Source organism: Caretta caretta, chromosome 16, assembly GCF_965140235.1.
Source record: "Caretta caretta isolate rCarCar2 chromosome 16, rCarCar1.hap1, whole genome shotgun sequence".
Lineage (NCBI taxonomy): Eukaryota > Metazoa > Chordata > Testudines > Cheloniidae > Caretta > Caretta caretta.
The window spans coordinates 17,129,709-17,147,221 of NC_134221.1; the positions used below are offsets into that span (position 1 = coordinate 17,129,709).

The 17,513-nt window shown below is 44.3% G+C and overlaps 1 protein-coding gene across 5 annotated transcripts in view; it reads left to right on the forward strand.

Moving 5' to 3' along the window:
• Nucleotides 1-3,885: 3,885 nt before the first annotated feature.
• ADAMTSL2 (ADAMTS like 2) overlaps nucleotides 3,886-17,513 on the forward strand; it is a 46,840-nt gene continuing 33,212 nt past the window's right edge. For 3 of the 5 annotated variants that reach the window (XR_012665206.1, XM_048823134.2, XM_048823133.2), the window contains exons 1-8: nucleotides 3,886-4,044; nucleotides 5,991-6,105; nucleotides 8,733-8,875; nucleotides 10,155-10,230; nucleotides 11,055-11,157; nucleotides 13,495-13,640; nucleotides 13,743-13,866; nucleotides 16,048-16,128. Coding sequence is in view for 4 of the 5 variants with exons in the window: in XM_048823134.2 (XP_048679091.1) it covers nucleotides 5,992-6,105; nucleotides 8,733-8,875; nucleotides 10,155-10,230; nucleotides 11,055-11,157; nucleotides 13,495-13,640; nucleotides 13,743-13,866; nucleotides 16,048-16,128 (787 nt within the window). In the remaining variant the exon portion in view is untranslated. Of the gene's footprint in view, nucleotides 4,045-5,990; nucleotides 6,106-8,732; nucleotides 8,876-10,154; nucleotides 10,231-11,054; nucleotides 11,158-13,494; nucleotides 13,641-13,742; nucleotides 13,867-16,047; nucleotides 16,129-17,513 lie in introns of those variants that run through there. The other 2 variants (XM_075120289.1, XM_075120290.1) reach the window with 2 other exon arrangements.

The following is a 17,513-nucleotide window of genomic DNA, read 5'->3' on the forward strand; positions in this document are numbered from 1 at the left end:
ATGACAGCAACTTAGTGGCACTGGCTTATTTAAGCACGTTGCAAACATTAATGATTCTAGGGAGCCCTGCACTGCTGATTGACAAAGGACACAGCCACAAACAATGAGAAAGGTAGAGTTTGTTTCCAGAGCCCTTTGTTATGCTGGTTTCATGTCATCCCATCTTAAGACCCTGAGCGGTGTGCTCTCTGTAAAAGAATGGAACCAGAAACAGGAGCTGCATGACAGAGTCAAAGCTTCCTGGGAAATGGCTGGGTTATTATGAACACATGTACAGACTGAGCATCTTGGTCAGCCCTGTAGATGTGCTTTATTTATTTATTTATTTTTTAAAAAACATCAATCTTCAAATGCCCAGCTGAGCAGGAAGCTGCCATGTGGTTCTGAGCTGGCAGAATCCGTTGCATAAGCCTGCTTTTCTGCAATAATACGAGCCTACTGCTGGGCTAAAGCCAGCATTTTGTCATGGGCCACTTATCACACCCTGGAAGCCAAAGCCAATGCCTAAGTCGGATGTGTGTTAGGGATGGGCCTGAGTAATGGACTTCAAATCCAAACTGAACTTCCTCCAAGCTCGGGGGTGTTTGGATCTTGGGTTCAGCTTGAACGTAGGGACTGGTTTGAGACATAGCATTTGGTTCTAGTGGTTAGCTCTCCAGAGTTCACTGGGTGTGTTCCAATCTTGTGTCTTAATCAGAGCCGATAACTGCTCTGTGTGCTTCAAAGTCACAGGGAGATGGGATGCTAAAGGCTTGATTCAGCCCCTTTACATATATAGAGCACCTTACTCCTTGAGTAGTGTGACGGACTTTCTGCAGAGTGAGGTGCTTCTCACTGGGTGTTACAGTGCTGGAACCAGTCCCTAAGCATGTGTCTACACAGCAACTAGACACCCGTGGCTGGCCCATGCCAGCTGACTCGGGCTTGCGGGCCTTGAGCTGCTGGGCTGTTTCATTGCTGCGTAGACTTCTGGGATCAGCCTGGAGCCCAAGCTCTGGGACCCTCCCACCTTGCAGGGTCCTAGAACCCAGGCTCCAGCAGGTGTCTAGTTGCTGTGTAGACATACTCTAAATGACCAAAATACTGAGCACCCCCTGCCCATTGCTGAGTGCCCTCAACTCACATTGAGAATAGAGGATGCTCAATTCAAGCCCTTAGTGGGGTTAATTTCAGTTAAGGCATTTTTAAACCCATTGCCTCTGCCGGCTGCTTCCTGGCAATGCAAACTGTTGTCTTTTGCTTTTATTAGGCAGGATAGGAGATGATTTCTTAGTGTCTGCCTTTGCCTTTGTTTGCATTCTAATTATGCACCACACTGTTTTAGAATGGAAATGCTGACTGGCTGTATAAGGTACAATTTCAGAATTTTCCCTCAGGGCTGTAGTGAGGATAAATGCTGTTATTAATATTGATGTGACAGGCTCGTATTGCTGCGGAGACATGACATCATGTTGACAGCTATGTGGCTTGTTTACAATATGGGAAGGTAACCAGCAGAAAACTCAGAGATGTCTTGTTTAAGGAGACTTACTAATAGTCACTTTAAAAACTCAGTGTCAAGCCATGAGCTGGAAGCTACACATTGCAATAGGTCGGGAGGCATGCAGTTTTAAACATACCCACTTATTCTCTTGCTAGGGTCTCCCCAAGTTGTGAATTTTTCTCCATGTGATAGAGTCAAGTTGCATAATCTTGATCTGGATTTCAAACATCGAAAGAACCCATCACCTTGGGACACTACTGGGGACTGATCCCTAGACCTTCAGAGCTAAGAGTATGAGCTGCTACAGCTTCACCTAAAGCCTGGCTGGGACTAGTAGTTGGCTTATATCTGTGTGGACCAAGTGCAGAGGGGGAGCCTAACACACACTGAACAACGGGGTACATCCGTCCAAAGTTGAAGGTGTTTGGAATTGGTACATTATGCAGACGCAGGCCATTTTCAGAATTAGAATCTGGGGATCCAGGTTCACCAGGTGGAACTTCTTCCCTGGTGCCTGGGGTACTTGGATAGAGGTTCTAGTTCTGACACCACTCTGGAGTGCCCGTCATAAGAAAACACAAGTCAATTTGTTGGCCCCTACTGAGATGCTGAGAGTTCCATGGGCTTTCGTAGAAGTGACTTGAAGTTCATTGGTGGCAGGCCAAGGGGAGCTTGCACCCCCACTGTCTGTACTGTGCATGTCCAGCGGATACAGAGAGGATTCCAGTCTCAAGAGCTATAAACCCAACACTTTTCATAAGCCCTATATTTACTTTCAAAGTAAAACAACAACAAACAAACACCCTCCAAACATCTGTGTGTCAGAAAATCTGTCTCACCATTTCGTACAGATGCATCTTTGTCTCAGTTTGAGCATTGCATTTACTATACTCTCTCTCGTGGTAAATATCATCTGGTGCTTTTGTTCAAATCCCAGTCAATGGAGTTTTGCAGATTTATAACAAACTGAGAATCTGGCCAGGGTATATAATTAAACCCGTTATTATTTCATATTAAATGGATTATATGTTAGGTTTTTCTGCACTTACCGCGGCTCCCAGGAAGCAGCCGCCAGGTCCCTGCATCCCCTAGGCGCATGGGCGGCCAGGGAGGCTCGACGCACTGCCCTCGCATCTGCAGGCCCCACCCCTGCAGCTCCCATGGATTGCGGTTCCCAGCCAATGGGAGGTGCAGAGCAGGCACTAGGGGCGGGAGCAGCGAGCAGAGCCTCCCTGGCCGCCCATGCACCTAGGGGCCGCTAGGCCCTCGTGGCCACTTCTGGCATCCGCGCCAGGGAGCCTGCCTTAGCCCTGCCCCCACTGCGCCACCGACTGGACTTTTAATGGCCCGGTCGGTGATGCCGACCCGAGCCACCAGAGTCCCTTTTTGATTGGGCGTTCCGGTCAAAAACCGGACGCCTGGCAACCCTAACTGGAATAGGTAGAGCAGCACAGTGTCTGTGTGTAGGCAAGGCCTGGGATCCTTCCTTGACGTGGTAGGAAGGCTTGCGTGTTCCAGTGACCCTGAAAGCAGTGCCGGCGAGAGCTTGAACTCCCAGCAGGGCCACCCAAACTGGACAGGTCGAAGGGCCGTGAGCCGGTGAAGAGCAGTCCACTGGCCCGCCGGGCTGGGGACTGAGCGATAGGCCAACAGCCTATCCTCATGAGAAAGCTGAGTTAGAGCAACCTGGCAAGGTGACCGTTCCGGGACGGCAGAGCCTTGTTCGTGTCCTTAGCGACGTCTGACGGCCCGGGGAAGGATTCACATTCCGACGGCCTCAGATGCCCTTTGCTTCCCTCTGGCTGGGCTATAAATCTGCGCGCCTGGCTGTGTGTCTTGCGTCGAGAGAAGAATGTGGCTGTGCTCTTGGAGCGCGTCGCCCGCGCGGCCCTCTCATGGAGACGGCGGGGCCGTTACTGTAGAATACCCGTAGTCCTTTCCGTCGGCCCCGCCGGCCTGCCTGTGCGGCTGTCTCGCTCGGCCTGGCCTGGCCTGCCTCCTTCCCCGCTAGACTCCCGGGGCGAACGCTTGGCGCTGCTGGCTCTGTGTCTGTGTGTGTCTGTCTCTCTCTTGGTGAGGAGAAACGCATGCGTACAACTCCCCGCTCCACTCCTCCACCAGCCTAGCCGCAGGAAACCAGCTGGCTGCTGCTGGCCTGCATCAGGGGAGCTGAGCGGGTTAAACCCTGGGCTTGGGGTGTGTGTGTGGGGGGGGGGGGGGAGAGACATCTCAGGGTGAGAAGTGTGAATTCCTCACAGTCTGTCTGACAGCTATAAAACGGACTAAAGCTGACTTGGGAAAGCCACTAGGCAGCTCCTCCTCGCTGGAAACCCAGGCTCTTTGGCTGCCCTTTGAAGTTTGAGGAGAGAGAGGGAGGGAGGGAGGGAGAGAGAGAGAGAGATTGTGTGTCTGCAGCTCCTGCTCCTCCTTTTGCTGCTGCTGCTGCTGTTGCTGCTACTCACTCTTCCCCCCACACACAAGCCTTTGCACCTGGTGTCTGGAGCATCTTCAGCCTTAAAACAAACCCCTTGCACCTTGCTGGCACTTCCCAATTTTTCAAGGTATGGCTTATTTATTGTACTTTCATGGCAATGATACACACGTTTTTTAAATATATTGATTTAGAAGAAGAAAAAAAAGAAACCAAAACAAGAAAAGACAACCCTTTCCCCCCAAACCAAGCAAAAACTTGCTGAAGTGCCAGAAAAGTAACCAGCCCCTTTAGGTTCAGAGAGGCTGGTTTCCCCACCTGGATTCCTCGCTTTGGAGATAGGTTAGACTTTGTTGGAGTCATGTTATGTGTCAGGAGACAGTTATATAACCTTGTAGAATTATTGGATGGGAAAGACGTTAAAGCTGTCTCTCTCTGCTTTGCCATTAGGACACTGGATTTCTCTCCTGTCCATAGACTCATTGATTTGTCCTTCAGTTTTTGATAGGTTTTTATTTTAGCTGGGGTTTTCTCTCCTACTCTGCTCCCTTAAAGATTTGGTTTATTTTTTTGACTGAACAAAGGATAACCCCATAGCAAGTTGTTTTATTGGCTTTGGCCCAGCAGTGTCTGGAAGTCTTAATGAAAACCAAGTGTAAGGCAAGTCTCAGCCACCTGTCCCCGGGACACACAGCCAAGAACTCTGGACTTCAATTAATCAGTGGACTCAGCTTTGGAAACCATCTTCGGAATATTAAGTCAATACACAGCGTGGTGGGGGAGGGGAGGAGGAGGAATTAGAAAATTAACTGATGATCCCGTTAAATGAGACACCAGCCAAATCTGTGGTGACTTTACCCCTAGGGCAAGGTTCCCAAAACTGCTACAAAAGCTCAGGTGGGGCAATGGGGAGAGTATGTAACGGGTGGAAGAGACACTTTTATGCTCCAGACCTGATTGCAATCTTTCCCCCCGTCTCCCATGGGCAGGCTGGGTCTCACTTACCTTCCCACTTTATTGAATATTTACTTTTTAAGGGAAGTCTAGTGTAGGAGAGAGGTTTTTCCTTTCAAACATGTGGTGCTTTGATTGCCCTGAAACATGATTTCCTGAACTTGCTCATCTCTGTCTTCCACAGTGGGGGGTTCCACTTCACTCTAAAATGACCTAGGGTATTCCACTGCATTTTCTTTAAAGTCATGTCATTCTGGGGTGCTGGGTTTTCTTTTACCCTTCCTTCCAGAGTTGCTGCAGGGGACAGAAACGAAAGGCTGATATTTGTGATTTTAACTTTGGAGGATTTCTTTGCTATAGGAACAGACTTTTCCATCCACAGGAACTAGAGTAGAACAAGAGGAACTGCTATTGAAAAAAGGAAAAATAAGGGCTGTCAATTGTAATCCCTTTTTCATTTTAATTATTGAGTGACAGGGCAGTAGCAGAAAATATTCCAATGATCTTGCTTTTTAAACGTCCAGCCATTTCTTCTTCTTCAATGCTTCCTGCACAGCATTTGCAACGCTTCACTCAACTTATAAAAACACCGACATGCTCTACATTTTGGCTAATTCTCTTGCTGTCAAGTGCTTTCATATAATTCTTTCAGAGACAGATCCTCAGCTGGTGTAAATCGATATGAATCCATTGTCTTCAGTGGACACACACTGGTGATGGAGGGACTAACAGTGAAAATAAATTAGACTAACTGCCACACTGAGAGAAGACATTGATCTCAAATGGAGCGACATCAATTTACACCCGTTGAACATCTGCCCCTATATTTTCTTTTAATTAATTAACTGTATAGCAATTATGGCCACTGTAAAAGTTCAGCAGTCCTTTTTACAAGGTTGTGGTTCTTGCTAGTAAACAAACCCCTATTTTTGTTTATGATCACTGTTATTTTGCCTATTGGTGATAACACAATAAAACAGGATAGTTGACGCTGTGCCTTCTATCTATCCCAAAGTGCAGTGGCTCTGACACTGTAATATTGATCGCATCGCTAAAAATCGGCCGTTAATGAAATTACACCAGCATTTTGAATGGCATACATTTGGGCCTGTTGCTTTACAGAATGAAAATAATTAAATGGCGCTGGAGCAGCATCTTCATCTGTGAAAGTTCTCACCTGAAGGGGACCCTGGCCATTGTCCTCTTTGTAGGAAACATTGCCTTTGTGATATCTCAGGTAAGTGTAGCAACTTGGCAGGTAAAATGCTGGTGCTGAAAGGATAGCTCCATGTTTACCTGGCAGACTGGTTTCTGAGCTCCCAAAAGGAAATAGGCATGTCCCATTAAGCCCAGGTATTCTCCAGCACACAAGTCTTGTTTTGATGCTGTGTTTTAGAATCTGCAAGCAAAGACTCTTGAACATATGCGTTAGCCTTGGCAGGTTTTCCTTCTGAAACTTGGATCTCATTAAGAGGGATCTCACCTTATCCCCAGTGTTTACAGAAAATGACACATAATTTTGCATGTTCGTTAGGTGGAACAGTTCCTTCTCCCCGGTTCTTGTTCAGTTGCTAGATTTTTTGATTCCTTTTCATAGAACGTCCTTATCCTTGCTCAAGAAACACAGAATTTATTGAACTCCATAGCCAGGAGAGTGGATGGAAACATAACCCCCCCAATGAAAAATTAATCTTCTAGCCCCATGGAGATGATAAATCCTATGTTTATTGAGAAAGACTCTTGCTATGCATGTGCAGAGTGGTAATGGCAATACATTAAAATCCCAGAGCCAGCATAGGGATAGGTGTGGATGGGCGGGAATGGTGGCAGAGCCATTGATAGCATTCCCGCCTGCTGCACCCTGATGGAAGCAGTGTGCATCACCCTGGCACCTGCTAACAGCAGTGTCATCAAAGGAAAGCTGGGCCCTGGGAACATCTCCCAAAGTGTCAGGCCATGCACCGAAACAGGATCCATTAAGTGCATCCCCAGCCTTTGTAACATCCAGGGAGATGGTTGGGAAGAGATTTTCTGTTCTCTCTTCTACTTCACCACCCATGCACCCACACAAGGCAGGCGAGGGTTTTGCTTTGGGTTTGGAAGGTGCTGTTTCCTTTGCTTTTGTAATTAAACTGAAGAATTGCTATATTGGGTCAGACCAATGGTCCTGCTAGTTCAGTACCCTGTCTCTGACAGGGGCCAGTACCAGAATGTCAGGGGGAGTACACACAACTGGCCAGCTGGAGTGATCCACTCCTGCCTTCTAACGCACAGCTTCTGGTAATCGGAAGTTTACAGTTGCCCTGGAGCGTGGGGTCCCATCCTTATCTTAGCTAATAGCCATTGGTGGACCTATCCTCCATGAACTTACCTATTCTTTTTTGAACCCAGTTATACTTTTGACCTTCACAACATCCCATGGCAATGAGTTCCACAGGTTAGTTGTGTGTTGTGTGAAAAAGTACTTCCTCTTGTTTATATTATACCTGCTGCCTATTCATGTCATTGGGTGACCCCTGGTTTTTGTATTGTGGGAAAGAGTAAATAACACTTTTTTCCCCACATCATTCATGACTTTGTAGATCTCTGTCATATCCCCCCCTTAGTGGTCTCTATTTGAAGATGAACAACCCTAATCCTTTTAGTCTCTCCTTGTGTGGAAGCCATTCCATACCCATTGGTCAACCTAACTCTTCAACATCCTGCGTTTGAATTCAGTGGGGACCAAGGATCAGAATGTACTGAAGAGTTAAGGGTACTGTCTTCATCTGGGAGGTTTTGAGGGCCCCTCCTGTCTCCATCATACTTCCCATTTTAAGTTAATGGGAATTCTGACTGAGTGAGGACTGAATGGGAAAACCATGCTTCTGGGTTTTCCCGTTTCCCTGGGAAGTGGGTGGGGAAGGCGTAGAAGTTGCATAAGGCCCCGGATTAGAGCTGGTTGAAAATTTTCTGACAGAACAGTTTTCCATTGGAAAATGCTGATTCCACAAAAATGTTTTGTAGGAATGCGTCGATGTCAACAAAATTTCATTAAAAAAATCAAAATGATTCATTTTAATGGGGTCAAAACATTTAATTTCAACCTTATTGAAATGTTTTGTTTTGATTTTTTGTTTCCAAATTACCTTTGCATTCTGAAATTTATATATTATATTATATTTATTATAATAAAGTAAAAATCAAAATGAAATGGTTAGACTGACCTGAAACATTTTTGCAGAAAATGCCATGTCATGGGAGTTTCCGAATGTTGACGTTTCATTCCAATTTGGAACAAAAACATATTTTGAAATTGTGGAATTTCCCACGAGACGGCACTTCCAGTTCCTGCACAGCTCTACCCCCGGTGAAGTGGGAAATGCTGTGTCTCTTCTGTGTATAGGGGTCCATGCCATGGAGAAGCCACTCACGTAGACTCCTCATCCCCTTTGCGCTGTGATTCTGTGCACGAGTGTGCAGCATGGGGTGGGTTGAGGAGAACATGGCCTTTGAGCTGCATGGATCCACCACATAGCGGAGCGGCACGGCAGGCCGCACTTACTGCTACCATTATGCTTGGATACTATGGTGATGGGTGCTATAGAAAACCCCAAGATTTCTACAGGCAGACTGTTTAGGGGCTCCATGCCCTGTTCCGCAGTTGGAGGATGATCCCATTCCTCTAATACGCTCACCTTTCCCCCACTCAAAGCCCTCTCGCTTGGACTTTGCCCCCGCCAATCCAGTTTTGGCCCTGAGCGGGGTCTGCTGTCTTGGGGCCTGGTATCACTGAGTGCAGAACTCCCTAGTCAAGCTAACTCAGCCGTGTAAATGTTTAACGCCTCTTCTCTTCTGAACATGAATGCCTGGCATTGCGAATAGGATAACGCGCAGACGTCCAACAGCCTTGAGGAAGGAGCAGATGTCACGGCATACTGGTGGGGGGAATGGACTAAATGGACAGCATGCACGAGAACCTGTGGGGGAGGTGTCAAATCCCAGGAGAGGCATTGCCTCCGGCAGAGGTACTGTCAAAATAATTAAGTGACACACATGCACTACGTGGGTAGAAGATTGTAATACCATCTACCTGACCTGTTAGGCAAACTGCACAAAATTCTGCTCTCGGTCACATTCTGGCAACCCCACTGAAATCTGTGGACGTTAGCCTTCATATCCCAGAGGTGAATTTGGTCCAGTAAATTACACCATAGCAAACGTGTCATTCGTGAAATGTGCTGGATTGAAAGCCCTGGAGAATGAACATCTCTGTCTGTCCACAGAACAGAGACGCACTCATGAGCTTCCTGCCATTGTGCTCCAGTCCTGAGCAGGAAGGGCCCCCTCCGAGGATGAGAAGGCTGTCGCCTCGCTCTGTCCATTCAGTGACCCTGCGGCCTGTCTGCTCATGCAACCAAACAGGGTGTCTGTCAGTGCCAGTGAGACTGGGTGTTTTTATGATGTGGATGTTTGTCTTCTAGGAGTTGGGCTAAAACCACCATCTCATTCCTCTCAAGCCACTAAATTAATAGAGTCATAGATTTTAGAGCCATAAGGGACCATTAGATCATCCAGTCTCACCTCCTGTATAACATAAGTCAGGGAATTTCATGAAGTTATTCCTGTATGTGCTCAATAACTTGTGTTGACTAAAGCATATACTCGCACAAAAGATCTGTCTATCTATCACCGTTCAAGGTGTACTCAGTGTGCTGAGCTCTTTTGAGAGCCTGGCCACTGATTTGGGTGCCCAAAGGGAGCTGAGCACTTTTGAAAACCCGGGTGTGGGTGCTGAACCCTTCTGAAATTGCGAGCGATGAAGTGCAAAATATAAAAATCAGATCTTGCTTTCATCCCCAAAATCTCCAAATGCTTCACAGAATCTATCTATCTATCTATCTATCTATCTATCTATCTATCTATCTATCTATCTACCACATTTCATGTCTAAATAGAGTAAATAACAAAAATTCTGTGATGGCTTGAACTGTAACTTAACAGTTAAGTAGAAGCACCCACTGAACTAGATTGCCTTTGGGGCAAGGCCTGACTTCTTTTTTAGTAAATGTTCATAGCACCTCACACAATGGGGCCCCAGCACACTGGAGCCTCTGGGCGCTGCTGTAATAAACTTAATAAGCAATGATAATAATTGAAGTAAATGGCACCTTTGTCATTGACTTCAATGGGATCATGGTTTAAGGCATTGCCACTATTTACGGGAACCCCTACAAAAAACAGGGAATGTAGATTTTATTTGTCAAAGATTATAACCCCATGTCTAACCAACATTTCTTTATTCAGAAGAAAGTCAGTGAGTGGGCTTGCTAATAAAACTTGCACTGGGACATCCAAAAGATACCAGCTCTGCAAAGTACAAGTAAGAATATTCTTTTTTCATGGGAAATGTTCCAAATAATATAATTTTAATCCTGATCCCTGGATTCAGGGACATTCAGGGGAGCATTGGGAGTGCTTGCATCACCCTAATGGAGGCAGGGAGGAGGTGGAGCCAGGAAGCTGCCCGTCTTTTTAGATTAACACAACAGTATTTCTGGGTAGCTGGGAAACTGACAGGCGTTCATCTTGTCACATATCCAAAACCAAGTGGCTGTATTTTGATTCTTGGCTTTCGATGGCTCCCATTACTGCAATATCTGAACACCCCACAGGACCCCTTTGTGGTAGGGAAGCAGCATTGTCCCCCATTTGACAGACAGGGGGATTGAGGCACAGAAAGATGAAGTGACTTGGACTCATTCGCAGAGTGAGTCTGTAGAAGAGCTGGAAACAGAATCCAGCTCAGCATCTTAGCCAGTTATAGCCCGTGGGTGGTGGTAGCAGCTGCCCCCCTTAAGTGGGGATTTTGTTTGGTGGAACTGCCTCTTTCCTTGCCCCTGGATTGTGGGACCACAGAGAAAGTTTCAATCAGTGCCTGCACAGTCTCCCACCTCCCCCTGCACCAGCGTCACTGTGTGTCAGGTGCTCTGATGACAACTATGGTGGGAGCAGAAGGAGCTGAGCTACCTTGCAGAAGGCTCTCAGCCCTTTGCAGTATTAGGCCCTTTAAGACATAGGTAGCAGCCAGGCTCCATGGCCTGGAGCAGGCTGTGCAATGCTAATTGTGGAAGCGGCCGGTTGAGGTGTGCCAGAAACCTTTCCTGCGTTTTGTTTTCATCAGGATATTAATGTATCCCATTCTAGGAGTGCCCTCCTACCGGAAGGAGCTTTCGAGAGGAACAGTGTTCATCATTTAACTCCCATGTGTATAATGGAAGAACGTATCAATGGAAACCTTTATATCCTGGTAACAAGACATGCTTTGTGTGTTCTATAGCACTTAGCCAAAATATTTTGATAGTTACAATGCTATATCCTTCAGGAAGACTCAGGGACACCACCTGCCCAGGCTCAAAGGAGCATTCTGCAGCCACAAAGCACTTTTTTTAAAAAAAATTACATATTAGCTCAAAGGCTGGATCCTGCAGTCCTCTCTCGGGCAAAACTCCCATTGACTTCGGTGAGTTTGGACTTGCAGGCTTGAGTGTTAAAGAAGCTGGTTTGCGCAAGCTAAATGTCCAATGAAGAGTTCAGTGTGGCCATGGAATTGACTCATTTCATTTCAGTGACATTTGGTCTCACACACAGACATCACCTCTGTAAATAGCTCTCTGTTTTATCTAGTGTCACTGAAATGAAACGAGTCAATTCAATGGTTACATAGGATAAAACTTTTTAAATTGCCTATGTGGCCTTGGAGCCTAAATCCCATGTTCAGAAATGACTCAGGCACTTAGCTATACATGTTTCCATCAGACTTTGGCTCCTAAGGACCAGATTTTTAAAGGTATTTAGGCACCTACAGATGCAGATAGGACTGAGTGGGATTTTCAAAAGCATCTAGGCATTAACTCCCATTGACTTCAGTGAAAGTTAGGCACTTCTGAAAATTCCACGAAGTCCCTGTCTGCATCTTCAGTTGTTTGGATAGCTTTGAAAATGATCTTTGATAATCTGGCCCCATGTGCCTAAGGCTCAGATTTTTAAAGGTATTTAGTTGTTGTTGTGCTCAGCATTGCAATGCCTCACTGATTTAGGAGTCTAAATCTCATTTTCAAAATAAGAGTTAGGCTCCTAAATCAGTGAGGCATTGCAACACTGAACACGGCAACACCTAAATACTGTCAACAACCTGGGTCTAAGTCTCTTTTGAAAATGGGAGTTCGGGTCCCAAGGCGCTTTGAAAATGTTACCCATCATGATTGGGCCTTGTCTGCGGGTGCCAGGAGAACCCTTGTGTCAGTCTGTGCAAAAGCCAGGGACATTCAGGGGAGCATTGGGAATGCTTGCATCACCCTAATGGAGGCAGGGAGGAGGTGGAGCCAGGAACCTGCCCATCCTTTTACATTAGGAGTGGAGCAAGATGCACCATCCAAAAAGAAGGTGCAGCCTGCAGACCTTCTGTACATAGCAGGGAGCAGTTGTGCCTCATGCCTTCTCTTTGTCCTGCCTGCAGTGATACAAGTCCATGATGCACCCGAACCCCTGCCCAGGTCAGGCCTGTCTGGTAGAATTTGGCCCATAATATGAAGGTGGATAAATTATTCATAATCAATAATTTCTTTGTCCAGTTTTGCCTCTTTCCTGTGGCCAGGTGGAAATTTCCACAAATATATTCACTATTGGAAATTATTCACCCAATAGTTTCAGTGAATAATTCTTGATCTGTAGCTGGTATGCAAGCAGCTCATTGTGAGATTCGGAAAAGGGTATTTTGAAATTCATGCTGTTTTAATGGGACATATAGGTCAGCTGGTATATTTCTGTTCCCTGACTAGTTGTGTGTAACTCTTAGAATCAGGTTGCTGGAGCAAACATGAATTTGAAATTTGTTTCAGTGAATGTTCCTGTCAGAGGATTTAGCCACGTGAATATCTGTGGAAAGCAAATGCAGCTGGGGGTCGGGAGTGGGGGTGCATACAGCCCAAATTAATTCATTAACAAATTCAAATTAAAACTTGTCAAACAGTTTGCTGTGCTTGTCCATATACAGCTGTAAATCTTATTTTATCTCTGTGCTAGTCTACCTATTTAATCTCCATAGATATAAAAGAATATATTAATATATAGTTATTAGATATATAACGTGTATATGTATGACATAGCTATATATCATATATAGATATATTAAAGCACACTTTTGTATTATACTGCAACCCCTTACACAGGTGAGTAGTCCTTACTCCTGCAAGTAATCCCATGGATTGATGTTAGCTCTATAGTTTATAAATACATAGATTTTTCAAAGCTGCCTTGGAGATGCCCATTCTCTAAGCAGCTTTGAAAATTCTCAGCCATAATGTATATATAATTGATAACATTAGTGCATGGTATGACTTGCAGGAGGTAAGGACCACTTCCCAGTGCAAGGATTTGCAATGCTGTGCCTGTCATGCTATCAGAACTGCAATCCCTAATCTAGTTTCCAAACCCTGGAGATGGTAGCTCCTGAAATGTGGCTAACTGTGCAGTTCATCATCCCATTGATGTTGTTATCTCTCTTAGCAGACATTAGTTGACATTGGTAGGATGAATGATTGTGTTTCTCCTGTTTTGAATCTATGTTTATATCCTTTCCCCTTAGATGACTATGTTCACATTTCTAGCAAGCCCTGTGACCTCCATTGCACCACTGTGGATGGTCAGAGACAGTTAATGGTTCAGGCTCGGGATGGAACATCCTGCAAATACACTGATTTCCGAGGGGTTTGCGTGTCTGGAAAATGTGAGGTTGTTAAACATTATAGCAAAAATATTGTCAGTAGCATTCAGAAAATTACCATGGGTGCAATATTTGCCTGGCCCTCAATACTCTATTTACCATTTTTCTAGCCAATTGGATGTGATGGGATTCTATTTTCCACCCACATGTTGGATAAATGTGGGGTTTGCCAAGGGGATGGGAGTAGCTGCACTCATGTCACTGGGAGTTACAGAAAAGGAAATTCTCATCTTGGTAAGACTTTACCTTTCCCCATATTTATAGTGTATGTCTTTTAACATAGCTTTTTTGTACATTAGTTTCAGTTTCAAAATACTACCAAATGCCTTGTTGTTTTCTGGGGTTCTTTCCTTTTTTCATGTTCTGTCTTTTTTTAAAACTGTCACTCTTATGTTTTAGGGCAGGGGAAACCCTTCTTTTAAAGGATACAGGTAACCTAGCAAGGATTGAGAATTACACTGATCCAAAATCTGAGCCTCATTGCACTGAATCTTGGAGCAGCAGAGTTATACAATGGACCAATCTCAGTTTTAAGGTCTTATTTCTAGTTACCACTAAAGCTAAGAATAAATGCTTTACAACAATGGAAAGCTAGGATATCTTTGAAAAATTAGGATTCCCAGAGTTAATATATTATAAAGTGTTAGAGCCTAATTCTTCTTTCACTTACGCCAGTGAAAATTAGGAATAACTCCATTAAAATCAATGGTTGACATCCTCAGTTGGTGTGAATCAGCACAGCTCTATTGACTTCAGTGGAGCTACATCAATTTACACCTGCTGAGGATGTGATCCAGTAGTTACACTGGTATCAGATCAATGTAAGAGAGAGGAGAATCAGGCTTGTCATCCTAAATAATGGTGGCTCCTGAGTGACCAGCCAAGAAATGCACCATGGTCCAACTACCAGGCTAGCTGCTGTAGCTAATAAAAGTTTTCAAATAGGCCTTCTCACAACAGTTCGTTGTATTTGATCTGCAACCTACAGACTTTAGATGCAGTTATGAAGATCTCAAACACTCAGATATTACCCTTAATACCTTTGAGGCTTTCCCCCTTCTAATCTACCTTTTCCTTGTCCTTCTCCACATCGCAAGATAGCAGTTCTGTACTTCTGAGGCCGTTTTCAAGATCATATTTCAGACTATTTCAAGAAAATAATTCTAGGAACCTGGGATTTTTTCCATACTGGATCAGATAACTGGTTCATTTAGCCCAATATCCTGATTCCAGTTGTGGTCAGCAGGGGTGTCTTTTCAGAAGAATTCTGGCGGGTGGTAAAGTTGTGTTAGCATGGAGAATGTACATGGGATTGTATTATAGCTTGGAAAGTCAGTGCGGGAGGGTGGAACATACAGATTTATGAAAAGTCTGGGGTGGTACAAACCAAGGTCGGGGATGTGGGTGAGGAGCAACTGCTGCCCTAATCCCACAGCAAATGGCATCCCTAATGATCAGTACTTGATGCTTCTAAATAAGGTATAACCCCCTCCCCTATAATATTCATAGACAAGTATGCCCAGATCTATATGGAAGAATAATTTCTTCCTGACCAATATGAGGATCGTTTTACACACTGATGAATATAATTTGACTTTCCTTTTCTAAGTATGTATAACTGTAAATCTTATTATTGATCATAACATTATTCTGATTTAATTGCATGAGAAATATAAATGGGATGAACAGTAGGACGCAAACTGTGGGTTCAGAAATACTGTTAGTATTTTTCTTAGTGCAATCAACACAATTGGAGCTACATTATAAGACAAATGGGTGCTGGTTTACAAATAGTTTTCAAGATCAGTCTCAGTGTGTGAAGGTCCAGTAAAATGTGCCTTTGGGTCTGTCTCCACTGCAACCAGGTGTGACTGCAGCATGCGTAGACATACCCAATCTAGCTTTGATCTAGTCATCTTGAATAACACTAGCAGTGAAGCTGCAGCAGCATGGGACAGTCACTTGACTGCATACCCAGGGTCCCTGTGCTGCCATGTCATCATTGCTATTGTTATTTAAGCTAACTAGACCAAAGATAGCTTGCATATGTGTACATGTGCTGTAGTCACACCTCTGACTGCAGCGTAGACAGACTCTTATTCAGAGATTATGGGCCAGATCCTCAACTGGTGCAAACTGACGTTGCTCTGTTGAAGTTGATGAATTTACGTCAGTTTACTGCTATGGAGGTTTTCACCCCCGGAAAAAGAGGCAGGAAAGCTACCTTATATGGATGGAAGTTAGGAGTAATGTGACGGTTATTAACGGCTATCATTTAAAAAAATTAATTGGGAAGGATCAAATGTTCAGAAAGCCATCTTTCCTGAAAAGTGACCAATCTTGATTCTTGAACTCATCTTTGTTCATATTATTGGTTATAAGGTTTTCCTTTCATTAATGTATAGTTTTCCATAGGCTATTCCCTGGTAACACACATTCCTGCTGGAGCCAGAGATATCCAGATAGTAGAACGGAAAAAATCGGCAGATGTTTTGGGTATGTATAACCTCTTGGTACTTAGCTGAAAATTGTGAGTGTGTGTGTGTGTGTGTGCGCGTGCATATTTATATTTTTTCTTTGCAAGTAAACGCATTTGTTGAGAATACATTTGCAGACATGGACCAAATCCTCAACTGGTGTAACTCGTCATAGCTCTGTTGAAGTCAATGGAGCTACACTGATTTACTCCCGCTGAGAATCTGGCCCAGGCAGTGCAACATTTTAGTTGCTTTAACTCTGATCTGTTGAACAATGTATATTACTGTTGTTGCAGAGAATTGTACCAGATGCACATCCTTGATCTCAAATAATTTCTGTGCACCTTCATTTCTCTCTTGATCCCATGGAACTTCTGCATCTCAGTGAAAGTACATTGGCTACAGCATGCCCTCAGTAAAAAGCAAATATGATTTAGACGTTTGCCTCATTGATATTGTGGTGGAAGGTGACTAATGCCCATGACTGAATCCAGGTTTCAGATAGGTACAGGAATTGGATGGTGTGGGCAAATTGACTCTGCTCAAGTAACTCACACATATGCTTCAGCTAGTGTCAAGTTCTGATGCTGCCTTCAAGCTCCATGGTTATTAGAACCATGGCTTAGGTGGCAAGATTTCCATGTGCCAAGAGAAGGATAATCTGTTTCATTTTCTAAAAAATGGAACTCCTGGTGCACTGAGTCATGAAACGCCACCCGTTTGTCTACAGCATGTGAAACCTTTATTATTTTAACATGTATATTGGGGCCAAAAGGCCACATTCAGGTTGGGCCCCGTTGTAGGAGGCCCTGTACAAACATGTAATAAATGACAATCCTTGCTTTTTACAGTCTCGCACACATGTGCACAAAATACTGATGTGGAAATAAAGTAACAATGGCAATAAACTTATTATGATACTCATGATGCTGACCGTTGTAAGGCACTTTGAGGTCTATGGATGAAAAACATTATATGTGAGATAGGTGGTATTATTATTTATTTATTATTATAAAATAAATGTTCATTATGATATTAATGATGTTTTAGGATATTATTATAAAACAAATGTAATAACCTAAGTAAATGTCAGGTATTATCATCATCCAGGAAATAAAGATACTTGAACTTCGTATGGGAAGCAAATAGCAATGATTAAGACGTAATTAGCTTAATCTGAAGCAAGGGAGATTTAGGTTAGATAGTAGGAAAAACTTTCTAACTATAAAGATAGTTACGTACTGGAAAAAGGTTACAAGGGAGGTTGTGGAATCCCTGTCCTTGGGAAGTTTTTAAGAACAGGTTAGATAAACACCCGTCAGGGATAATCTAGGTAGACTTGGTCCTGCCTCGGCGCAGGGGACTAGACTAGATGACCTCTTGAGGTCCCTTCCAGCCCTACAT